At 35.0% G+C, this 27,592-nt stretch overlaps 1 protein-coding gene across 2 annotated transcripts in view; it reads right to left on the reverse strand.

Annotated features, from left to right (window-relative positions):
• The window catches only part of DOK6 (docking protein 6), a 245,595-nt gene that overhangs the window by 120,438 nt on the left and 97,565 nt on the right, over positions 1 to 27,592 (reverse strand). For both annotated transcript variants that reach the window (XM_032182086.1, XM_032182085.1), the window contains exons 2-3: positions 26,908 to 27,015; positions 8,141 to 8,255 (exon numbers count right to left, since the gene is read on the reverse strand). In XM_032182086.1, coding sequence (XP_032037977.1) covers positions 8,141 to 8,255; positions 26,908 to 27,015 — 223 coding nt within the window. The remainder of the gene's footprint in view (positions 1 to 8,140; positions 8,256 to 26,907; positions 27,016 to 27,592) is intronic.

Genomic DNA, 27,592 nt, shown 5'->3' on the forward strand with positions numbered 1-27,592 from the left:
AGAATGACAAATACTTAGCTGTTCTGTGAACACCAGAGTGGTTGTTAACATGGATGTTTAAATGGTGCTTTTAAAATGAAGGCATTAAATTTGCTTGCAGTCTTACCCTTTTCCAGCCCAATGTGTCATTTTATATCTTGAGTCCCACATGTAAGAAAGCATTGAAAAGCAACCCTGTAAAGCATTTAGCTTCTGTCTTTTACAAAATACTCAGTAATTTGAATTAGCAGGCTTTTGGTTCTGTTTTTCAGGAGAAAGGAAGCATGGACCTACTCATGCTTCAGAACATAGTTAATCTATTCTCATGTAGTTTGGAAAGACAACTATTCTGTCACTGATATTCATTCATGCTATGAATTATACAAAGGATAAAATAGTATCTCTATATTTTTAGTTCACAGGACTAGCAATTATTTATGGTATAGTACATTTATCAAATCCCCTAAGAAACTCAAAATGGAATCAAGAAGAAATCCTGTTATATATAGATGCACAAAGTATTAATAATTTCAGATTTCAGTTTTAGGGTAAACAGCCAGAGAGCAAAGAGAACTTTTTTTTTCTTTTTTTTTTTTTTTCTTTTTTTTTTTTTTCTCGTTAGCTAAATATTAGACAATGTTGTGAGACAGCATTTTTATAGACCTGTACCATCCCACTAATACACCCTTTGTCCTGGTACAAAGCATGGCAGCTGCAGATACGGCAAGATTCTTTTGATGTTTAGCAGCTTAGGGGAAAAAATAATTATGAAACTTTTTATTAAAATCTATGAAATAATTCCATGCCTCTGCATGCCTGACATCCTGGACTTCACCAGGTTAGTGAAGACTAACCTGCCTTCAGTTTGTGCTCATTGGGAAAGTATGTCAAATTTCTAGGGCAGAGGCTTTGAGATTTGTACAAGTCTCTCTAAAATCGACGTTCTGCTGAATGTTCACTATCTACCAGATTAAGTTGGAATCTGCTTTCTTTCTCCTGTTTGCCTTCTGCAGTTAAGCAGATCTTTTTCTACTTATTCACTTTCGAGGAGTCCTACATGTTCTAAAATGGGTGATTTGCTATTATCTTAACTATCTTGCTTGACTTTTGTTCCTATGGGAACAGTTTAGATTTCAATCCCTCTGAGTAGAATTGTGATAAGGAGAGCACTTACAGTGTCTACACTTCAATATATTTGTACAGGAAGAAAGAACAATACAGAACTTCTTAGAACTAAGTTTGCACCTTACTTAATAATCTAAAAGTGGCTGAAAAATATGGAATTTAATAGTGTAATCTATCTAAGGCTATCTATCAAGGTTATCTAAGGATCTATCAAAGGTTATCTCCTGGAGATAGGGTAATATTTTCTCTATTCCTTCCATTCACTACTTAACATAATGCTAGTGTGTCAGAAAATTGTATCAATGTAGTTCCTAAACTCACCACAGAAAAATGAGGACCAACATAAAAGCAACTATGAGAAATGACTCAAAATCCAAATATTTCTAATTTATAAATGTTAAAGTCAGAATAAAGGTGCATATTTTTAGGTAGGCATGAAATAATTAAGAAACAAAAGTGAGTATTAATGATAAGGCAACCAGTGGTCAAGAAAAAGAGAATACACATCCTAAATATCGATCTTCAAATATAACATTTATAACCATAGATTGAACTTTGCCCTGAAAGTGGAAAAGTGTTTCAAATATTATGATCAAAAAGAGGGAGGGTAAGAATCCATCTGGATATTTAATCTCATTCAATGCCTGTGTTTTCACCTTTTTTTTTAATCTCAAAAAAATTGTGGCACATGTGGAAGTACAAACATATGTGAACTCCAATGAACCATTCATTCAGGTCCATCATTTAAAAACAAACAAACAAACAAACAAACAAAAACAACAGAAAGTGGAAAATAACAGGTCATAAATTTTCATATGGCAATCCTCACTGACACAACAGAAACATATCTTGCAGAAAGTTTTCAACTGCACAGATTATATATTTTGTTTTTCTATACGCAAAAGGGAAGCTTTGCATGTGTTCCCTCTTATGGTACCAGAACTCTGTTTGGGAAGCTGTTCTACACCTTCATGATCCTAGAGCTTCAAATCCACAAAACAGTGAAAGCCTGGTTGTTTTTAAAACTTATGTAGCTATTTGTATTGCTAGTAATAACAGCAAGAATAATCACTTCATTCAAAGACTCGGTGTTTCACTGTGATTTTAATCCAAAACCTCCAGGGTTCTTAGCTGTCAAAGGATATAGTGATATGAATTACATCTAATATTCCAATGACATCTGCCAAACTATTCAATCACAGGATATAGAACAGAGTTGTCTTCACTTTTTCTTGTGAAAACAAGCAAGGAGAAGAATCCAGCTCATAATCAGTGGTAATTCAGTAATAGTCTAAAAGCTTTTTTAGTATAAAAATAAACAGAACTTGTGCCTTTTTTTTTAAAAAAAAAAAAGCAGCAATGTAATTTTTTTTTTTTTTTTAATAAGAGATGGCAACACCAGAAAATAGTGAAAACAAGTTTAAAAGAAGAAAATGGGGACAGAAACAAAAGAATAAAAAGTAATTTGACACAGTGTATCATTCTTTTTCAACAAAAAGGAAAACTTTTTTTTTTTTTTTTACTATTAAGACATCAGTTTCACTGCACTTAGAAGAGCTGAAAGCATAAGAATATAAAAGAAAAGAACTGTTTATTTTATGGATGTATAAAAGAGCATTATCAAAGTAACAATCATAGCAACAACATATTCAAGAAATTACAATGGTGGATTCAACCAAAGCAACTGTACTATCATTAGTTAAGTTGCATCAATATATTGTGTTGATGTTGTTGTGTAGAAACCTCACAGAAGTTTCAAATATTCAAAACTGACTTTTTGCAATACCCCATTTCTGTTTTCCCCAGGGCTTGTAGAGTGGGAGTTTTAAGGGAATGACAAAATACAGCGTCTTAAATATAATGAAGATGTTTCTTAGCTGTGATGACTCTTGTAACTGCAGTTTATGTATGTTTGGGAAGAAATAAACTTCTTCAGTTCATCTACTACTTTGCAGAATAGGGCATTGTACTGAAGAGAGACCAGACAAATACCAGTATCCTGGGAGCTGCCTGCATTTACCTCATGGTTTGAGTTCTAGAATTGCCCTATGGTTTTGCCCCCTGCTTTCTGTTGGTCATGCCACTCTTATTTTATACTCAAGAAATCACTGAAGTCACATTTCAGACCTTATTTATTGAGTTGGTCATATCTGAATCTCCATCATTCAGAAAAAAATAGTAAAACCAAAATGAAATAAACAAGCAAACAAGCAAACAAAAAAAGCCCACAAATATTTTCCTTTTATTAATAAGCTTACAACTTCATCATTTTTCTTTACATTCTGTAGTTGGGATATTAAAACAAATTTGTCACAAACCTGTGCTGCACTAAGCTGATATGAGCAAGGAACTTGTATCACTTAATATTTTGTTGGCATCACTGAAGGAAAAATCATGCTCCCAAGTGGCCTGTCAGTGACCTAGAAATCTCATTCATCATAAGCTAGGTGTCATTCAGGCACAATCCTTATCATGGTATCAACTTCCACAATAGTACCACAAACTTTAATCAGTATTCCTGTCCTTCAATTTAATTTTCTTGTTGGTCATAGAATGAAGTATTACATACTTCATTCCATCTACAAATTTAGAGAGAATTTACAGGACATTTCAGAATGCTTGTCTCACCGCAGACACTTGGTTACTGCCACATTACAGACAGTAAGCCTTGCAGGAAGAATAGCTTCTCAATAGCTACATTTGTCTGAGCATAGCCATAGATATACAAAAGACTAATAGAACACTTACCTGAAAACAAAAAACAGATTTTTTAATAATAGTATTATAGAAAGACAACACCCCTAACACAGTAGCTAGAGTGGTTCTACTTTGTTTGAAGTACTCTCGGAAGTTCTGTGCATTGTAAAAATACCAGGAAATGTGGCAGGTAAAGGATGAAGGCATTTTCCCACATGGCAGCACGGAGGTACTCTTACCCACATGCCCATTTTATTTAAGCGTATGAAAAATGATGCAAAAGGGATGAATGAAAAACACATTAAATAATCATTTATTTTACAAATGCCCTTACCGCTAACCAGTCATTACATCTTCAGTAATGTTGCTACGGCTACTTGAATGTCAACTTTAACCTTCTGTACTTGTTCTTGTGATAAGGTAATTTCCTATCTTAATTTTTTTTTTTATTATTATTATTATTATTATTCCTAATGCATTTAAAAGACAACAGTAATATTTTTTTCAACCTTTATTATGCTGGAGTAAACATGTTAGATTACCCCAAGCCACTTCATTTTTATTCACAGTGTTCTATCCTTCTACTTTTAACCTGCTTATACATTTGACAACACTAAATTGTATGTCATCTGAATGTGTTAGCAACCTGAGAGTATTGCATTTCCCTTGTTCTATAGCAACTGAGAATTTCATGATTCTTGATAATGAGATTGTTAAAATTCCCTTAATGACAATAACTTTCACATGACTTTCAGGAAGGCTGAAACTGAAACATTAGCATGTTCCTGACTAAGGTGGCAGCAATTTCCCATGGACTGAAAAAGGAGTCCCACTGTTTAGAGTCTGTCTTAAATTGAATGAGTTATAGACTACTTTTCATTTTATTTAACCAGCCATGACTTCTCATTGTTTTGCTACTATTAAATAATTCTGAGAAAATTTAAAAATATTTCTTACTAATCATCAAACTCACAACTTTGTCTGCTAGAATGGAATTCAGAAAGAAATAAAACAACTGCAAGCATGTTCCTTCTATCCCTAAAGAGGGATGATTCTTCTTTAAAGACTTGTTATCTCATGCTTTTTATCAGAGCACTGTAATATCTGAGAAGGGTTTGCTCTTCAAAACATTTCAACAGACTTTCAGAATCAGATTTCTACAGCTGTTATAGGGTTTGGGAGTACTGGTGTTAGTGATGGGAACAACTAGTTGATAACAAAGGCATATGGAATATTTCTGTTTTTCTATGGAATGTTTTCAACAGCAAATGAAGATTATCAAAAATTAGATGCTCCTCAGATGTCTCATTTGATGAAATCCTAACGGAAATATGGGGGCTACAACACATACAGAGCTCAGGCTTACCAGCATCTGCCTTGAAGGCAATAAGCAGGCTGAGGGCCTATAAGCCACAGGAACTTGGGAAAAAAACAGGCTCCCAAACAGCACGCTCCATGGACTGGTATTACAGCTCTCAGGCCTTCTGTTTTCCAAAGTGTTCTACATCTTTAGAGTCATATTTTAGATTAGAATACATTTTACCGTGCTTAATTTCGTAATTAAGAAAGCAACAGAAAAATGTGCTTTGTTTCAGACTGCACAGAGAAAGATACCAACTTATACTATCAAAAGCAAAAATGATATGTGTTATATCGAAACATTCACAGATACAACTTTGACAAGAAACCTGTCTCATATTCTTCAGTCCCCACATACCTAACCCACAGTACCCACATACCTCAAACCTAACTTAACTGTCTTCTTAGAGGATTTGCTCCACAACCTTCGCAGGGACAGAGAAAAGGATAACTTGCCCACAGCTATCTTCTTGCCCTTCTTGATGATGGATGTGACATCTGTCCTTTTACAAACACCAGGAACTTCCCCAGGCTGCTATAATCATTCAAAGATGCTAGAGAGTTGTCTAGCAATGCCACAGGCCAACTCCTTCACACCCTCTATTGCATCTCATCTAATTTAATGGAGTTGTCTATGACATAAAAGTGATTTAACTGAGGACTGCCTCTGTCTTCCTCTACTGTGGGATCTACTTCACTCCTGCTGATTGCTAGGAGGCTCAGGGACCTGGAAGGTCTGAGGAAAAGCCTTACCAGAGAAAAGCAAGGTATAAACAAGGCATTGAGTACCTCAGCCTTTCCCATGTCCCTTGTCACTATGTTCCCTCCCACATTCATTTAGCCCTCCTTTTGATGTTGATGTACTTGAAAAAATCTTTATTGTCCTTCTCCCTGGCTAGTTTCAGCTCCAGCTGAGCTGGAGTTTTTCTGGCTCCATTCCTGCAAGCACAGGCAACGTCTCTGTATGCCTTCCAATTAGTCTGTCCCTGCTTCTGCCTTCTGTGTGCTTCCTTATGTGTTTGAGATGAGTCAGGAGGCCATGTACATCCATACTAGCCTTACACAATGCTTTTCTTCTGCAGTATGGAAATTACAGTTCTTGTGCTCAGAGGAGGCTGTCCTTGAAGATTAGCCTGTTCTTCTGGGCCCCTTTGCTCTCCAGGACAGTTCCCCACAGGATTCTAACAAGCAGATCCCTGAACAGAGCATTGCCTATCACCAGTTTATTGATCAACTGCATCAAGAAATTATCTTCAATATGTTCCAATAATCCAGATTGCTTTTGTCCACCTGTATTGGCCTTCCAGAAGATATTGGTGTGCTTAAGTTACCCAACAGTACCAAGGCCTGGGACTGTGTGGCTTTCTCCACCTGCCTTAAGAAGGCTTCATCTGTCTCCCCTTGTTGATGAGCAGGTCTATAGCAGAAATGTACTACAACATCAGCTGTGCTGGTCTGTCCTCTGATGTCTGCCGACAAGTTCTCCACCGGATTGTCACTTTACCCAAGACTCCATTCACTCAAAACACAGCTCTACACAGAACATAATCTTAAGGTAGAGTGTCTAATACTGGTATCTTGTTATCACCTTAAGGTACCTGCATCTTTTATACACAGCTGGGTTCAAGATTGAGAAGGTACATCATATTTTTTATAGAAGAGAGGGATGAGAGCGCCAAACAGCCTGAACTTAGGTTTTCTCCTTTGGTGAAACATTCCTAAGCTATCAAAAAGTTGTCACTTTAAAATATATCTGCACTATAGTAACTCTAGGGAAGGAATAAGACCTTTTCATTAGAAAACAAGGGGAATGCATGCGTTGGCAAATGGAAACATTTCTGTAGAAGTGATTTCTGTGCTGTTGAAATATAATGTAAATGCTTTTATTAGGTTATTAATCATATTAAGGTAGAGAGTCATTAATATTTACACACATAAGGAACTGAAGACTTTAATGTGAAATACTTATCTAATGAACAGCTATCTGATCCTAGGAAGCCATTATTTTTCTATGTTTGTGTTTTTAAATTTAAATTATAAAAACAAAAGTTTTTCTGTCAATCTGTCTTTCATGATGGGATAAACAGATCAATGCTTGAAAATACTTGATTGTACTTAACTAAGATTGTAAACCATGCAATATTTGTATGAAAATTTAAAGATATCATTTTAAAATGCACAGTTTCAAATATGTCAATTAAAACAAACAAACAAACAACGACAACAACAACAGAAATCTCATTAGTAACTAATTTAAAAAAAATCTAATTAAAAAAAAAATCAAGTTAACTAATCTTTAGGACACAGACATAGATGTATATATACATGCATTTCCAAACAAGAAAACAGTGCACTTTAATAGTGCAGTGTTCAGTGTCTCACAATAACTACCTGTCATTATGTACCACGATTCCCAATTCTGCTCTCAATTTAACTCACTCATTATACTATGTAGCTGTTCAAACTGCAGACTACTTGACATCCAGCTTTACTATATCCTGGGGTTTTAGCTGTTATTTACCTCTTTGCAATGGAATGATAATTATAAGCTTAGCAAGTGCCTATAGCAAAACTTAGTAAAAAAAAAAAAAAAAAGGTATGTTTCACATCTTGACTTAATGATACCCCATAGGTAATGTTTACTCATTTTTACAAATTTAGATGAAAATCTCCAGTCTTTAGGCCATCTAGGTGCAGTCAAAGATGAGTAATGGAGGAAAGAGCTCTATAACAACCCCAACATCTCCCAAATTGTATTATAAAACAAACAAACAAACAAAAACAAAGAGAAAAACAAACAAACAAACAAAAACACAAAAAGATACCCCAAAACATAAACCCCAAACACCAGAATTCTTGTTTATAACACATTTCTTTAACTTTAGGAATTCTCTCTGGTGTTTTAAGTTAATTCATCTGAGCAAGGCTTTGATGTGTAACTTGATTTCATCAAGCCCAAGATGCAATACCAATTGCTTACCTGACTCACACGCAAATGTCTTTGAGGTCTCATCATGAAAGATAATTGCCACTGCATGCTTCTTTGTCTCTCGAGGCAATCTAGTTATGTTTTTGATATTGTGCAGCTCTGTTACCTTAAAATGAAGAAAAATATTTTAGGTCAGTTTATAAATAATACAAATAAGAATACACAACGCAATTTTTACTACAGTCTATATTCCCTATATCCACCCCCCCACACTTCCCCTCCCCCCCCAACTAAGGCTAGCTAAATTTGTAGGTTTGTCATTGACAAAAACAAATAAATAACTACTGTTTAAAGTTGTAAAACATTCTATAAAATTCAATATATCAAAAAGTGAAGTATATTTTAATAATAAATTTCTGCTTGAAAACACAGATATTACAATGATACTAAGAGTCTTGTATAATAATTTTTCAATTTCTACATTCATACAACTTTTATAAATTTCAAAATCTACATTAAATATATACCTAATGTAGAAACAACAGTGTATTATAGGTTCAGGCAAGTAACTCAGTGATCATGCCAATTAATATCACTACAGTTGTGTGGATAGATCTCCATTTCTTTAGAGTGTAATTGTCATCCTCATCAGAACCGACAAATTTATTTTATTTTCCAAATATTAGTAAAGCTTATCAATTAAAACAAAAACTCCGAGAGCAAATTTACAGCATAAGCAATCCGATCTATTTCCAGCTTCCTTTGATGCAAGTAGATAACTACAATTAACAAAAATGGAAGAAGAACATGTTTTTACAACTTGGGTTGGTAGCACAGCCTATATTAAGCTGCTTAGCACTTATCGTAAAATGTTCTTGGTTACTTGTAACTCTGGGCAAACTTTATCTGTTTATAGTTAGGTTTTCCACCCAGGCAGAACATCTGCCTCAGGCAGAATTAATTTCTTTCAAATATCAACCAAGGGGAAAAAATGGACTACAAGTGGGTGGGGTTTTATTTATTTATTTTTGAGTTCTGATGATCCCTGTGTGTAGCTCTAGCATTCCTTTTAAGATACTTGGAAGAATGTTTTTTTTTTTATGAGGCAGGCTTTATATGGTGCAGTAAAACAAATAAAAAAAAAGCATGCTACGGCAATTCCTAAAAAGATTGAGAGCAGATGAGCAGGGTCAGCCATCAAGAAGCCAGGGAAAGAAATTGAGACAAAGCATGAAATGGACTGTATGGGTGTTGTTGAGATCTTGATTTCAGCAAAATTCACTCTAGTTTGACAATGTCTTCAGCTTTGCTAAATTAGAGGTACTCAATAACAACCACTGTTCTCTTCTCATTCCCAAATCCTGTGATTTAATCATAGATAGATATCAGATTGGTCAGGTATTATTTACCCTTGGTGAACTGATGCCATCTTTTCCCAACTCTCATTCACATGCCCAGAAATGTGTTTTAGAAATGTGTTTTAACATGGTTCTTCCCATGGTCTAAGGTGAGGTTGTCAGACCTGTAGTTTCCCCAAGGTGACCTTTTGGCTTTTTCTGGACATGGGCACTTGCATTGCCATTGGGTTCCTAACACAATAGGGCTTTGCAAGAAATCATTTATTTCTCTCTCTCTTTGTTCTTTTATTATTATTATTGTTATTATTTATTTTTATTTTTGCTTAGAGGGCAAGAGAGGGTCTGAATACTAAATACCACTGTCTTATTCAGAGAATGTGTATGACTGTTCATAATATACAAAACAATCTTAAGTCTTGTTACGTTAAGAAGAGTAAATGTTTCTTCCTGGAATAACAGGAAAGACAACATAAACGCTTTGAATAGTGACAAGAGGACATATTAAACATTCTTTCAATCTCTCTCAGACAGTAAAGACATATTATTTTCTTTAACATTCAAGTGTTAAAGATTACCAAAAGTCCTGCAATGCTGATAAGTTTAATAATAGATCCAAAACAAAGTTTACATTGCTGGCACCAAAGTAACGTAACGTTCACAGTAATTTTTTTCAGACTTTGGTAACTGCAGACAACGAAGGAGGCATACATATCTATCTGTAAAGATGATTTTATGGGTTGTCTTGTTGATCAGTACATAAAGCTGACTTAATTTAATATCGACAGAACATTTTCTATGTAAGACCATTTATACACTTGTAAATACCGTCAGCATGAAATGAACAAAAACCACAATTTTATTTTATGTGCTGGTGGGAACTTCATGTCAGAACAAGACTATCAGAACAGCACCAAATTTTGACATTCTGCTCTTCAGTGCCCACACGAGAGATTCAGTAGAACAAAATGCAAGACAAGTGAAGAAAAGCAGTTTCAATTCAGGGGAAGAAGGGTTTTGTTTTAAACACATTTCAACTTTGTTTCTGGAATCATACTGCCTCCCCAGACAGCACAGAATTTCTTATAACTCCTGTGTGTTACGTACATGAATAACCTCTTCCCAACATAAATTGCTTCTTCCAAACTCCCTGACATTTGCTTTTCTTTTCTTTTTTTTTTTTTGTTTTAAACAAAAAACAAAACAAAACAAAACAAAACATTTTTTTAGAGCCATTCAGTTTCATGCAGGTCATATTTCCCTTGTGTACATCCTTCAAAAATAATGGACTTGTTTCAAACTATCATGAGATATTGTGAGATATAACTTTTCTCATCAAATGTTTTAATGGTTTAACATGAGTAGCCAAAATACATGTATTTCTGGCAGTTAAAAAAAAAAAAAAAGTTTTTTGTTTTTGTTTTTGTTTTTTTTTTTTTTTTTAAATACATCATATCTTACACCTTGAAATACTTTGTTTTACAAGAACTGAAGATCTTGAAATAATACTGATTTCATTATAACAATCTATGGATAAAAGGAATTTATACAGAGATCAGTAAAAAAAATAATTAGTCAAACATAGAAAAAAAGAAAAGTGAAAGAGGAACTCAGCTTTAGGACACAGTCCCATTACTATATCTGAGAAAGCAATGAATATCACAGAATGACAGAACAGTTGAGGTTGCAAGGGACCTATGGAGGTCATCTGGTCCAACTGCGTAAGCAGGGATACCTAGAGCTGGTTGCTCAGGACCATGTCGAGATGGCTTATAAATATCTCCAAGGAGGGAAATTCCACATTTCCCAGTGCTTGGTTACCCTCACAGTAAAAAAAAAAAAAAAGTGCTTCCTGATACTCAGAGGGAACCCACTATGTTTCAGTTTGTTCCTGTGCCCTCTGTCCTCCTTGCACCCTCGCTTCAGGAATTTATAGACATTAATGAGATCTCCCCAAGCCTTCCCTTCTCCAGGTTGAACAGTACCAGCTGTCTCTGTTTCTACTCATAGCAGAAATGCTCCAATCCCTTCATCATCTTTGTGGCCCTTCATTGGACTCTCTCCAGTATGTCCATGTCTCTCTTGTACTGGGGAATCCAGAACTGGTCCCAGTACACCAGGTGTGGCCTCACCAGTGCTGCTGAATAGAGGGGAAATACCACCTCCCTTGACCTGTTAGTAATACTTTGACTAATGCAGCCTTCTTTCTGCTAGCCTTCTTTGTGGCAAGGGCACTTTGTTGGCTCATGTAAATCAAACAACACAAGTTACAGAAACTGCTCTAGTTTTATCTATAGGAAACAGACAACAGTTAACATCACAGAAATACGAGTTGATATTAACAGAGAGGTCATACTAAAAAATATGACTTCTATTGAATATGTAACTTTTAATATCAATCGGAGGCATGAATTTTTGCTTCCATATTCACCTTTTGAAATTATGCTTCCCTTCACAATCAGAGCGGAAAGACAGAGACGAGAGTAATAATGCTGTGAAAGTCTTTCCTCCCACAGCTAGAGAGATCTGAAGTTAATCAAACCCTGAATTCTGGGTTTAATGCCAATGAAGCATGAATCATTTTTCTACACACTGAATGTTTGCAATTAAAAAAATAAACACCTTAGAATTTATATTATTTTGTATGAATGAAAAACAAACTTTGGTTTGGCAACTAGACTGCTTTATCTCAGTGATTTTTAGAAGTTCAAAATTTCAATATATTAAAAAAAAAAACCTTTTTATAAGGAAATTGCAACTATTTATATTTGTGTCAAAAAGCTAATTCACTGAAAATACTGCTGTTTTTTACAATAAAAATATAGTATTCTGGAATTATCCACTATTAGTAAACCATTAGTAGACCATTAGTAAAACTGTATCATAAAGAAGAAAAGAATAAGGAGAGATTTTAATGGGCTGAAAAGCCCTGCCTAGACTTTACACAATACAGGTGGAAATATAAAAATAGTGGGATTAAAATTTGCCTAAAAAATGGTATATTAGTAAAAGTAAAAGAAATAAATAAAAAAGATGAAAATCATTTTTCTTATTTTCCTCCCCTGCCAACACCTTCCTTACCCACAGTTATGTCCCTCTACACCAAAGCAAGAATAAACTTCAATAACAAATAAAATCCCTATCACCCGTTTTGTGAGTAATCTTGCAAATGGATTTGTTGCCTACCCTTAGCTTTTGTGATTTCTTCTATTAAGCAAAATAGATCCTTTTGTATTAAGCTATGACTACATAGCTTACATGTTTTTACTAATTTTAGTATGTTAACTTAGAGCTTTTCTCTTCTATCACTTAGTGCATGCCTCCATATGGAACTCCTTGTGGTACATGTAAGGGACTCCTAGCACCTGGCCTTCTTCTCAGTTCTCCTACTCCTCACTCCCGCCTCATATGTCCATCACTCAGCATCCTACACATACATTTCCTTGGGTTTTATTTCTACTTGGTTTCTTGATTTTGTCAATCTCTAAAACCATTTTATTTGTTTCTAAGATGACAATGAACACTAGTTGAAGAAAAGAATATAGGTAATAGTTAATTTAGTTAATAAATAATAAATTTATTTATAAATAATAAATAAATAGTTAATTTAAACAAACTTTCTTTGCCAAGATTTTTGTTGTTGTTGTTGTTCATTTTTCTTCATATACAAAAGCTTTTTTTTTTTTTTTTAATTTATTTTATTTTTATTTTCATTCTTAGTGGGACTTTCTGACATCGCTATAGAAGAGACATCTATCTCCTTTCCTTTCATTTAAGATTTGGTGAAAAAGGACCTAAGACTGAAGATCTCTGTGGTAGAGGATATTCTAGGATAGGTATAGGCAGTTCTGTCATTGCAAAATTAGGCTAGGCTCAGCTTGTAACAGTGTCTCAGTGCAACCCATTAGTTTTGGTTTCTGTAGCTTGCTTCCTCTCATAGTCCTGAATTTATATTACCACAAAATTTCTACATCAACATAAGTAATCACCAGCATAGCCTCAGGAAGAGAAATGTACTTGATCTGCACACAAATTTTTTTTGGTGAGCCTCAGATTGTTCACCAAAATGCAAAACTTCTTTACAGAGGAACGCTAAACATTGAGCAAGAATGAAAATAAAACTGTAGTTAGTTTCCTGCTGCCATTTCTCACATGTGCAGGACACTTCATAGTAATTTCAAGATTGCTTCAAGATGCACTTCCACTTATCATCATCATTTTTGTTTATCCTTGTCTGCAGATGGACCCAAAACTCATACTTGCTTTGTTTTGATATAGGATCTCACCTATACTCAAAAAAGATGAGAGGGTGAGAGGAAGAATTTATAATCTCCATAAGAAAATAAAAATTTTAGCTTCCTTGAAGATTTTTGCTATCTTCCGTCCTAGGATAATCATTTGTACCCTAAGATGTCCACAGGAACATAATTCACCTTTCATGCAGATCCCAAATTTTACACTAACACTATTAGCATAAATGCTTCCATTTCCTATTCTCTGCCAGAATTTCCAAGTATTGCCTAATATCAGAGGACTGAACTACATGTAAAAGTAAAGGACTGGCCTTTTCAGATTACATAAATTTCTGCGTCGACAGACTTGGGAAAGATCTAAAACACCATCCTGATTTCAGAAGTCGAACCTAACTTCTCCTTAGCTGAAACAACTATCACCTTATTTCAGTAAATTCATGCTGTGGATTCCTAGTAAATAATTCTATTATAAAATAAAACTATCATAAGATAGTCTACAGTGGCAAGTAGCAATAGCCTAAGTCCAAGCAAGATATACAGGTGTGGGATGATGATCAAGGAAAGTACTCAGAACTCTTAAACGGAAAAAAAAAAAAATAAAAATCTCTTAATAGTAGATCCAACCTCAAATTACAATTACGTCTGCATAACAAGATCAGATAATACATTGCTGATAAAAAACTTCTGGTCCTTCTAAAGGTACTTTAGACCTTATCTTTATGTGACATTTCATAACTCTCTTAGTTTGAGCTCCAGCTGTAACAACTCAGCATGTCAAGAGCTTATTTTCAAGTAGGGAAAAAAATCACATTTTTTTCTGTTTGTGAGTCTGTGGCCCATGTTATAGCAATCTACAGTCTTCCTTTTGGAAGTACAGTTGCAATCTAAGTAAATGACAGGAAATAATTATATTTCCATTATTTTAGCAAAATATTTGATATGACAATATGACTAAACAGTCCCTGTCAACGTAATTTAAATTAAAGCATGCTATTTCATGTATGCTTTTTTTATTTTTATTTTTGCATTTTCCTTATCTTATTAGATATGAAATGCAATTAAATTTCAAAATACATTTAATTTAAATAAAGACTCAGATTAACTGTGTTCTATTGCTTCTTGTCAATGTAATTTCACATTTTACTGATCATTTTCTTTGGAAATGCATTTAGTTCTTTTCAGAGAGAGCGACTTTTAGGAACAATTCATTCCACTTTCTCTTGAATCCATCATAATTTATCACTGACCTACACTGGACATTTATTTGTTTATTATACTAAAATCTGTTCTGGTCAGGGAACATTTTAAAAATGGATGGGCTTATCTAGGACCTGCAGTATCCACTTCTGTGTCACATAAACATGTGAAGACTACATGTATACTAGGACGCTGGGGCTCAATTTGTACATTTAAATAGGTTGGATAAATCTTCTACAATTATAGAAATATGACTTCCAAATAGGATATTACATCCATCTCACTACCAAAAATAATAATAATAATAATAATAAAAAATCCACAGTAAATAAGAAGGAGGGCCAGAAAGGAAGGAAAAAAAATGCATAAAAAATGCATAAAATCTCAAGTGGGATATTCTGGGATGTATCCTACTTGATTTCTTCCAAACATGTGCCTCCCATATGAAATGGGGAGGGAAATGATTCTAAGATTCCAGCTATTTAATATTACTTCCGCTGTGCAGAGTCCTGGAAATTGCTTGGTCAGAAGAAAAGGTCTGAATTTACATAATTCTGATTCTGTATTGCATTGTGCACTACCTTCCTGTCATTTAATTTCTAACTAGCAAAATTAGAAGCAGAAGAGCGTGCTACAAAATGTAACTGTTCACCCTTTTATTTCTAAATAATGGCCTGCATACTACCATCTGCTGTGCATTAATAAAACAAAGCAAAAGCCAACACAGTAGCAAAGAGAAGGGGTTCTAGCAAGTGATGCCCAGGCAGCTGAGAACAACCTTAAGCCAGAAATAAGAAGAGAGCAATATATAAAGCAATAGCTATGTTAACTTTCATAACTATAACAGGAAATGGGGATAGGAGCCACCTATATGCCAGTCACACTGAATGCTGCTGTCACTCTACAAAAGGAGAAAAGCAGATACCAGCCCACTGCAGATGAACAGAATACAAAGAGGAGTAACCCAAAGGAAAAAATAAAAATTAAAAAAATCTCCCTTAGCTCAGTTTTCAGTCATCCTATCTGCAGTTAGCTGGGGCTCCTTTCACATGGTTAAATCCAATTGCCACAGAGTAGAAGTCTTGTTACTGCTTCAGACAAAGACAGATGTGGCTTTGGCTTGAGGAAAGAAAAAAAAAAAAATCACTGCCTGAAAATCATAAAGACCTCTGGGATTACAGAATTGGGACCCCAATACAACTGAAAGATCAGGGCAAGCTGATCAGTGCCCCCAAAAACAGTCAGAGCTCCTACTCTGTGGGGCTGTGGGCTGCTCCAGCCTGGAGCAGGGACAGTTTCAGGGGCATCTAATAACAGCCCCCAGTGTTCGCACAGAGGTGAGGAGATGGAGCCAGTCCCTTCACAGCTGTGCATGGTGGGAGGGATAGGGACAATGGACATAAACTGCGACTAGAGGTGTCCAGGCTGGATGTAAAAAGTAACATTTTCCCCACAAGGACAGCCTGTCAGTGGGATAGGTGGCTTGGAGAGGCTGTGCGGTCTCCATTTCTGGGGGGGTTTATAACCAACTGGACAAAGCTCAGAGTAACCAGATCTGACCTCAGAGTTGGCCCTGCTGTGAGTAGGAGGTTGGACTACAGACTTCCTGAGGTCCATTCACATCTGAATGAACTTATGAGCCTAAGAAAGGGATGCTAAAAGATCTGCAAGTCTTTTGGGACCCTTAGGGATTTGGGTAAATCCATATGGTATTAAAACGTTCAGAGAATTTAAGGTGAAACATGTTTTCCTGACTTCAGTATAGTTCATCCTGCACAAGAGCAGCACATGATGATCAAGAATAGGAACATGATGCAAGAAACTGAAAAACAAGACTTGAGGGAAAAAAGTGCTAAGAGGCAGAAAAAAAATATTGCATGAAAGAACTGCAAAACTTAAAACACCAGACTAGAGGAGGAAGAGAATGGAAAAGAGAAATTAAGAGATCAGAAAAGTGGAGGAATAGATCATACAAAAGCAATATAAATTCACAGAAAAGACAGAACAGTTTTTCCCATCTCTGCATGCAGATTTATCCCTGGAAGATGATGAGTTGTTATGGTAACAACGCTCTCCAGGAATTTTGCCAAGGAAAGGCATATCAACCTCCACATTATGCCTCTGGGGCAGGTCTCCAGATGCCATTTCAGAGGAATAAGGGTTTAAGAAACTGCTACCAAGTAAATTATGTTCATTATTGCAAGCACTAAATGGAGAACATACTTATATAGCAGCAAGAATTTTATCTGATAACTTAAAAGGTGGATTACAGAAACAAAACAATAGGGACAGAATGAACACATATTCAAAATAGATCAGGATAAGTAATGTCAGGGCAAGAACATAAAGTTTGATGGGATATGTATAGGTCTGATAGCAGAGAGATACTGAATCATATTTTCTTGCCCTTAAAATAAAATTAAGATTTAAAAAAATTAAAAACAAAATCGGTATTTTTAGAGGATGTATGTGCACAAATTTATGTTATCAAATACAGTAACTGTTTAAAAAAAAAAAAACTCAGAACTTAAATAAATATAAAAGAAAGATAAATTGTTAATCTTCACCTCAACTCTCTCCTTTTTCTAAGTCATCACTATTGCTAAGTATTGCTAAGTGTCACTATTGGTGATTTGTAAAAGGGTTACTATCTCAGGACCCAGACTTAAGCTGCATTCTAATTGGCCACTTACCATATAAGCAAACTCTTTTCTTTGCCTCAATGAAATCTAAAACAATTAAGGATAGAACACAAACTAATTATATTAGCTTTTGTTAAGCCACTTCAAATTCTGCAACGTTTCACATTGTATAAATCTAACCTATCAGGGAAGAATAAACATATTGTCATGCTATCTACTTTTAATAGATGAAAATTAGTTTTTTGTCGGGCCAAGTTATTTTCTCTCAAACTTTGCTGCTGTAATACTGCAAAAATTAAAGAACTGAAGAACATCTCCATAATGTATAAATTCAACCATTCTATTTATTTATTTATTGGGGGGGGGAGGAGGAAGTTAGCCTGGTGTTTTAAAGCAATAGTTAAAATCTGATCAGTTCCTGTGAACATGCACCTCTTCCCTTAATAAGGATTTTTAAATACATTCTGAAGAAGAAATGCCTGCACATTTTAAAGAGTATTTTTATAGGCAATCATTTGTAATAAAAATTAAAAGACAAACAAAATGAAACAAAACAAAAACAAACAAAAAAACAAAAAACAAACAAAAACAAACAAACAAACAAAAACAACAAACCAAACCAAACAAAACAAAACAGAATATCATCAACAAAAAAACAGTTCTCTCCAATCCAGTTTCCCTGCTATCCTAAAGAATCTTTGAAATATGTTTTCCCCTTCATTTCAATGTGCAAAGAATATCAGACTGCTATGTTATTGTACCTCTAAAAATTGGAGGTGGGGTGGGGTGTGTGGGGGTGGAAGTCCTCTGTAAAAGTGAGTGTTGGCAAAGTTTAAAATAACTAATACTTTAATACTAAAAGACTGCACTTTGGAACCCAGATTCACACTTGAAATATAACACCATGCAGAGATGATTCACAACTGAAATAAAACAGGCTTCCCAATTATCTTCCTAAATTTCATCTACAATAAACAACAGAGACTTTTAACATCAAACTTCCTGCTATAGTTACTAGGTATGCAAAGAGTAGCACTGTTCTTATGCCTGAGAAACAAAATAGAGTTATTATTATTTTTATTATCATCCTCATCATTAGTGTACGTTAATTATCCAATTATTATAATAAGACAATACTTCAAAGTGAATGTATAAATGAATTAGATCATTATATGAGTTTTAATAGCCTCAAAAAGACATAGTGGACAATTAGAATCTGTTTTCATTTCTCAAAGTTTTCACTTATAACATTCTCAAAGTATATAATTATGTCCAGACCTTCTCTAGTTTCAGCCCAAACATATTCATTAATTAAAAGGAACACATTATTGCTATTTGAGTAAAGAGGACAGGGGAAAACTACTTTTCTAAAAGTTCCTTTAAACCTTCTTTTTGCTGTACTTAAATTGGCTGACCTCTAATAATTGCCACTTATCTTGTTAGATAAGCTAAATTAAAAGTAAGTGTTTATTAACATGGGATATATTTCAAAACAAATTACAAGCAAAGACATGCTTACAAAATTTAACTTAATTGAATACAGTGATAGGTACATAACTCTTACTGCAAAACTGTGAGATATAACACTAGCTATGAAGTGTATCACTGCAGTTTATCTCCTGACAAACTGAATAAGGAGTGTAGAGGATATAAGCAACTTTCAATGCACATAAATTATTTTGGCTGTATTCAGGATGTATACAATGCCAGTGGCTGAGCCTTAGGTTCAACTCCTCTTCATACTCCTTTGACACTGTGAAAGCCCTAAAATTCAACTGTAGCTCCTTTTAGCCAGATCTTGAAACCCTGGGGAAATCTCGGGTCAAAACTAGATAGGGAAGGCTGGCTTATTTCTACTGTACTACTCACAGAGGAAAACAAGACATGACTGAGAGGTACTTTACACCGCAATTTTTAGGCACCCTTCAGATACTGAGGATCAGCTGGGCTATCAAGAGCTATTTTGAGAAAAGTAGAAAGGACATTAGACAGGAAAGGAGAAGGGATGTCATCAGAACCCTCTCGTTTCTGCCCTGCTCACTTTGTCCCAAAGGAGACTAAGCCCCACAGAAACACAGGACTCTGCTGGGGGATCTGCAAGTGGTACCATACTTGTGAATGCACAGAAGAGATAGCCACTATCTTAAGTTTTTTGTTTCATTGATTAATACAATAAAGACGTAATAATAATACTAAAAACTAAAAAATTAAAAAGTTACCCATTGATTTTTAAAGGGTTGATTTTTTGCCTCAATGTCTTTAAAAATAACCTCCTGTCCCATCTCAGCAATGCAAAACCTGAAATTTTGATGCTGTTCTTCTTAAGCACAAATGCATATATTCATAGTAGGCTTTTCATATATTCTGAAAGAATTATTTAAGAGCACCAGATTAACTATGACATTCTTCATGCTCAGTAGAAAAAATCATCAACTGGATCAAAAATTAACATATAGAGAAAGAAAAAAAGTTTAAATTAACCTAAATTCAGTGTGTACGTGTGCATACACACACAATCAAAGTGGTTCAGAAGTCTCTAAGAGAAAAATGAAAGAGAAAGAAAAATAACATAGAGAGAACCTGAGGCAAAAGAAAACTAAAAATATGTAGTAATAAGGGAAAGAAGAATTGTAAAGATGCAAAGATGCTGAACAGAAACTCTGCCATTCCTTTAGATTTTTTAAAATGAAATAATTCCAATTTTTTGACTTTTTTTTGAAATGTTTTCACTTCATTCACTTATAAAATTAACTGAAATTTGTTAGCTGATCAATCGAATTTACCTTATTTGTCACTGGGGATAAATTAATTTTGAGTATCTATTATGACAATTGCACACAGCTATATTTTCAGCTCTAATGAATTTTTAATAACCTTCTTCATCAGCCAGTGATTTGAATTTCAAATTTCCTTCTGTGAAGAAGTAAAAATTAGGTAGTTTTCTGCCAATTTTCAAATACTGTTCTTTATTACATTGTAAATCTTCCCTCACTATAAAATCCAAACCTTAAATGAAACTGTTAGTACTTGCAAGACTTGTATTTCACCTGTCTTTATTAAAAGAAAGTAAATTACAGTGACAAACTTGTCTGCCCTCCCTGGTACACCGTAACATAATGTTTGTATGTCTGCTTCCTTTTAGTACACAAGGAAGTATGCCTCTTCCCATTTCTACATCAAAATAGTAAGCATTTCCCCCTCCCCCTTCACCCCCACAAAACACTTGCACGTAATTCAGAGCATATTTAATGAAAAAAAAATTGTCAATAAGAAAAAAAAGAATCCTCACCTAATGTTCTTTGCTGGTGTTAGCAAATAGCATGTTAGATAATTAAGTCTTTAACATTTGTAATGAACCTTATGTTATATACCTACATTCTCCAAATAAATAATGAAAATAGATACACAAAATATTGGGAAACAACAACAACAACAAAGACAGACTCAAATGCTGAAGGGTAGGAAAGGAACATATACATATTACATTGAATACTAGTTCTATAGGTCTAGTCTACCATGTTGTCTCCTTGTATGGCAGTGAGGCCCACCAGGTCTGATTCTGAAGCTGCGTGTTAACACAAATATACCTACATGTTTACTGGTAGCCCTTCTATATATATTATGATACACATTGTGTTGATTATATGATCACATTTGATTTTTCCTATTTTTCACCTCAGAAAAAAACACAGAATCACAAAATATTGGATGTTGGAAGGAACCTCTGGATGTTGTCTGGTCCAAACCCCCTGGCTTGAGCAGGGTCACCTAGAACCTGCTGTCCAGGATCATATCCAGACAGCCTTTATCTCTCTTCAAGGATGGAAACACTACAATCTATCTGGGCAACCTGTGCCAGTTCTTGGTTAGCATCGCAGTGAAAAAGTACTTTCTGTTGTTCAGAAGCCACCTGCTCTTCAGTTTGTGTCCAACACCCTTTGTCCTGTTACTGGACATCAACGAAAAAAGCCTAGCTCCATCTTCTTACGCACCCTTATTAAGAGGGTTTAAAAATTATTTGTTATTCTCATAATTTCATGCATTTTTTTCTACAGTGATAACACCCTGGCTTCCCTCAGCATAATGGTCAACACACAAATATGTTTTACACTGATGGTTTCACAGATATTAATTTCCTTTCACACCTTCCTCACTTCTGAGAAGTGAAGATTATATTGGCAAGGAAGGAACAGAGCAACTGTATGGTGAAAACAAATGAAAGTCAAAAAAATGTCCTTTAAACTTTCAATTTGAATTTGAGATACCCAGGATTCAAATTCTCAACAACACTTACATCCAAAGGAATGCTTAGTAAGTGTGATACCCCATGCAGCACCCCAATTGTTTTAAAACCTATCTCAATCACTTATTTTTTGATCTCTCCACAAGGAGCAGTGGAGACCTCCATTAGAGACCTCACTTCCCATCTCTCTTCTCAGAAGTACCTCTCCATCAGATTCATCTGCGTATGTGGCACTAAAACACTCCCAAACACAGGCTCTTCTTATTTCAGCATTTGTGACTCCTGGCAAATTTCTGAGAAATACACCCATTCTAATTACCAAAACAAATGAGGCAGTGTTATTAGAGAGAAATTTGATTTCGTGTAAAAAATCTGAATGACCCCACTTAATGTGCATCCATCCTGCTGCACTGATACTCTTTACCCCAGAAATGATTGAGCTGAAGAGACAAACTGTGTTCATACTGTTTGCTTTCTTGTCACACTCCCTCCCATTGTCTGATTTTTACTTCTGTATCAGTCACTTCGGTTTTGTGTAAAATCAGCTAGAAGGGATTTCAGTTTACCCTTAAAAATACACACACTCTTCAACATCTTTTGGTTCCATTTTTTTCCTTCAGCATTTCTCATCTCAGTTTCTCCCAGATCAACTAGGTTTCCATCTGCTGCAAGCTCTTGATATTTTGGGTGATGGAGCCAGTCTCTATTCATTTGTGCCCAGTGAGAGGATGAGAGGCAATGGGCACAAACTGAAGCACAGGAAGTTCTCCTGAATATGAGAGGACACTTTTTTACTCTGAGAGTGACAGAGTGCTGGAACAGGCTGCCCAAACAGGTTGTGAAGTCTCCTTCTCTGGAGAAACTCAAAACCCACATGGATGCCATCCTGTGCAATGTACTCTAGGTGATCCTGCTTGGCAGGGGGGTTGGACTATGTGATCTTCGAAGGTCCCTTCCAACCTCAGCCACTCTGTGATTCTCCCAGATATCTAATCAATAACGTGTTCTCATAGAGTGCCAGTGCTTTATTCTTTTACTTTTTTATTTTTATTTTAACCACTCTCTAACATTTGGTCTGCTTCTTCTCTAAGTTTTAATTCAATAACTTCCTTTTCCATGTTACCTAGATGTAAGAGGTATATACAGAGAATGTGTCCGTGATCTCATCTCGAATACCTGACCCTACAAAAGTCTTCAGAAATGACAAATAGTTATTAGAGTGAATGTCAGGTGTTAGCCCTGAAATAACTGGGGGGAACACATTTCATTACTCAAGAGAGAAAATTATCTGAATTTCCATCACACACGAAGCATTACAGATGACATGAGACATTTTAGCTGTCAAAGTCAGAAGTGTTTCTAACAAACATGCACAAAATACAAGTTTGCAAAGTCTTTAAATCTAGCCAAAACATGGATAGATTTTCATAGGAAAAGCAGACTATACATAACTGACACACACACCATCATGTCCTCAACTATAAAGCAATAACACTAGAGCAGTTCAAAGAAAAGGTCTCTTGAGACTGTTTTAAAAGACACTAGGAAGATTAAGTATATTTTTTTTCATCACTAGAAATAACTGAAATATACTCAGGAGAGGACAGGACCAGTTTGACACAATGCAAGCAGCCCAGGGATATATCAAGAGCTTGTAGACACTTTAATCACACATACTCCACAGTTCACAGAGAAGTCTAAGCTGGAAGGGACCCTTGGCTAACATCTGGTCCAACCTTGAAAGAAGGGCCTTAGATAAGGTTACACAGGACCCTAAAAAGCTAGTTCTTCAATTTTTCCAGCACATAGATACTGACTTCTCTGCCCAGCCTGCTCTGATGCTTAATTGTTCCTATGGTGAATTTCTTTTTTCCCCTTATATCTAGAGAATTTCCCCTGAAGCAAGCTCTACCCATTGCCTCTTGCCCCGTGCCTCCTTGTGAAGAGAGTATTTCCATTTCTGTTTTCTTCAAGACTGGAAGGGTTGAAATACTGGGGGGCTGAAATAATGAAGGGTTTCATACTGGGGGAAATAAATCAGTAAGTCCTGAAGTGTAAGCCATACCTCTTATACTTCAGGCTTTTCTTGCCTGTGCTCCAAGATAGCAATATATTGTCAGAGACAGACCCAGCTCCTAGAACCTTCATTTTACATGAACATTATTTACCTCATTAGTGAGAAAACGTGTGAGAAAACTGGAGATTTTACAAGAAATGGAAGAGTCCACATCAATTCCCATAACAGACTACCCTTAGTAATTCAGCCACATTGTTCTTAAGTTCCCTTTGGCCTCTTGTTCTCCATACTTCATTAGTGACCACACTGCCTACCTGGGGTTGAGTGCTTATGATCAAGTTTATCATTTGGATGTAGAACTTTTTTTTTTTTTTTTTTCAGACCTATTCTCCTGATGTACCCGGACCTGTACTTATAACCAGTTTTGACTCTCGTTACTATTTGTTCTTCAAGCTCTACTCTTTTCTTTCTAAATCTACTTTGATCTTTCTAATTCTGTTCCAACAATTAATTGGCCAACTTTATTATGCATTCTAGACTGTTTGGATACACTTTAGATTTTTTAGTTTGTTTTCTTATCTCTAATAACTTTTTCACAATGTTACTTAGCCATGCTGACTTCCTTTAAGCCTCCTGCAACCCTCTCCTAAGGGTTAACCCTAACAGGCTAAACCCTTAACAGTACCTTAACAGGTACTCTCTGATCAGCATGCTTCCAAAGCCTAAAAGAAGAATTTCACATTTCACATAATTCTACTTTCTACTAAAAAAAAAAAAAAAAAAAAAAAAAGAGAGAGAGAGAGAGAAAGAGGGAGAGAGAGAGAAAGCTATTTCTATTGCTATTTCTTCCCTCTTTTAAGTTTGTAAAATTGTGGTGTCTTTTTTCATCCTTTTCTCATACTGTAAGAATGACTCCCAGGAACATTACTACCCCTGGGATGGATATGGAACTATTGCCACTTTATGTCCTCTTTGGAATAATGGGAGTAAACACAGCTGTTTTATACAACCTCTACAATGAATGTTCAAGGGAAAACAATACAGCTAGGCCTACTTACCTGAGCAAGAGTGTAATGATTTAAATTTACAGTAATGATAAGTTATAATTAGATGCCAGAAACTGGAATGAACAGACGAGGTCCCGTTTAAACTAATTCACTGTTACTGTCAGGAGGCGCTTGTCTTTAAGGACTAATGCTATTACTGGTATTTACAACAACTGAAAAATCACTAGGAAAAACAAAGCAATGCATTAGAGAATTTACAAAATAACAAATATATCCAGATAATGCCTGGATGCAAGAAAACAAGTAAACAAACAAAAAACAAAAAAACCCGTCAATTTTCTATAGAGGTCAGCTTATCTCCACATTAATAAATATTTATTTAGGATATGTAAAACAGAAGATTTTAGATCCTAGCTTTGTACTACTAGGCCAATTTTTAAAATTTATTTATTTATTTTCCTACAGTGCTTTCTGTAATTTGCATTGCCCAGTCAGTACACAGGTCTATCACAGGTCTATGAGTGTAGGACACATGTAGCTATCTAGGTGAAGTACCTTTGTGTTTAAAACACAAATTTGACTTAAGTTGCATTTCAAGTTCAAGTATCTGTGAAAAAGTGGAGATGCTTAAGACCTTGATGATTTACTTACTAGGAAAGTGTGTTCCTGGATACTTATTTGAATACTGATATATAAAAGGTATCAATTTTTCCCTTGTTTCCACTTGAAATGTAAAATTTCTTCTTGTAACCCTTTGCATGAGAAAGACAGAAAACATGCACAATTCAACCTCATGAGGCTATGTGCTATTCATAGACCTTCTCCCAGAGTAACTTACAGTGATCTGAAGGACACAATTTGCTAGAGAACCCCAGTAAGTTTTGGGCCACTTCTGTACCACCTCTTTCTTCTACTAGTTACAAAGAGATTAGATGGCAATAAAGATCTCTGTGTTGATGTAAATAATTCTAATATTCACATTAGGGGATAATGAGTCTTTCATCCTTTTGAGCATGTTTTCTCTTCATAAGAAGTCAGGTTTGCAACCTATATATTAATCTTCCTTAACAAAAACAACAACAAACAACAACAACAACAACAAACAAACGTCTTTCATTTCTTCAATATAAAATATTTTTTTTCATTGTTAGACATCAGAGTTACCTTTCTTCAGCTCTGCATACCAGATACCCTGTTTTCAATATATTTAAAAAAAAAAAAAAAAAGATAAAGAAATGGAATTTCAAAACACAGGCTAACATTTTTCACTGGATAACAATAAACATTACTGAACTATTTAAAAATATAACAAAGCAATAAGAAGCTCTAGGAAAAAAAAAAAAAGAGAGAGAGAGAGAGAGAGAATTGGGATATTTATATTTGCTTTCATAATGACCTGCACTGTTCCCTCAATAGTAACACTCAAATAGCAAAAATTAGTATTCATAACTCATATACATCTCCATCACTTCTCCACTTAGCAGAATGGCAGTAATTGAGGAGAAAGGTCTCAAATTGTTATTATGAAATAATAGTAATGAAACAAAAATATTTTAAAAAGACATTGAGCCTGAGGATGAGATTCAGAGATCCTGTTTTCCAACGCAGACATGACAAACAAAGCAGGGAAAATCTCATTTAGTAAATCCTATACTCTTACACTTAAAAATCCTTGCTGTGCACAAAGCTTGTGAATTTTGAAGAGTTCTGGGGAAAAAAATACTTATTCTATGAGTGTTGCCGTTACAACTGAGGCATTCATCATCTTCAGAACTCAGTCAATACTTAATAAATAATGGTTAAAATTTGATTAAGCAGCCAATTTAACACATTTACAAAATACTGATATGTAATGAAAAAGAACCATGAATTTGTCACTTCACACACATTGGGGCTTTTGTGCTCATCAAGAAAAAATAACTGTAATATTTGACCTGTATTGCTGAGATATAGAGAAAGTTTACTGTGTTTTTAGTGTCAGGGTTAGGTTTTCAACCTGATTCCCAGTGTATTAGTTGCAAACTAGACATATCAAAAATACACTCTTCCCATGGAAGAGTGGTAGACAGCCAGTGCTTGAGTTCACTAGAAAGGCATGATTTACCTTGTGAAAGTTCCTGAAATATGCTGCCTTCTCATCTGGAAACTTTTCTAGCCTCCTGGGCCCTTTACTGGAAGCCTTCTTGAAAACCAGCCAACATCGTCTGAAAATCTGGAAACAATATCAATGGATTATATTAGCTTTTCTTTAGAGGTAGAAGTTATCATAAATGCATTCAGTTATGTAATTCACTTAGTATGAAATTTTAAAGCCAACATATTTTATTTTAAATGGCTAGAAAACCCTGAAATATCAATTATTTCTACTCTAGTGATTCCAGTTCCTCAATTTATAGATATTGATCGTCAGTCTTTTATAGACTTTGTTGCTTCAGTTTCTCACACATGCCAAATTTGACAATTGCTGAGATGCAAGTAAATCCACGAACTTTGAACATGAAAAGAATTAAAAGTCTGTCATTAGGGAAAGTGCTTTCAGATATCACTCTATGCATTTGTAGCTTTCACATTTATATTCTATTTCTACAAGAGTATCAGAAACATTTATTGCAGCTTTTAACATAACACAGTAATCAGCAGCTACTATATCTTGTACACACAGAAGAAGAAACTCCAGGTAAAATAAGTGACCATTGCTGGGCGTCTATTTCTCTCACTTAATTCAATGACAAACTTTCTAAGGAAAAACTATGCAAATTATTACATTTTGGGAATGTAGTATGTAAGAA

Source organism: Aythya fuligula, chromosome 2 (genome assembly GCF_009819795.1).
Source record: "Aythya fuligula isolate bAytFul2 chromosome 2, bAytFul2.pri, whole genome shotgun sequence".
Lineage (NCBI taxonomy): Eukaryota > Metazoa > Chordata > Aves > Anseriformes > Anatidae > Aythya > Aythya fuligula.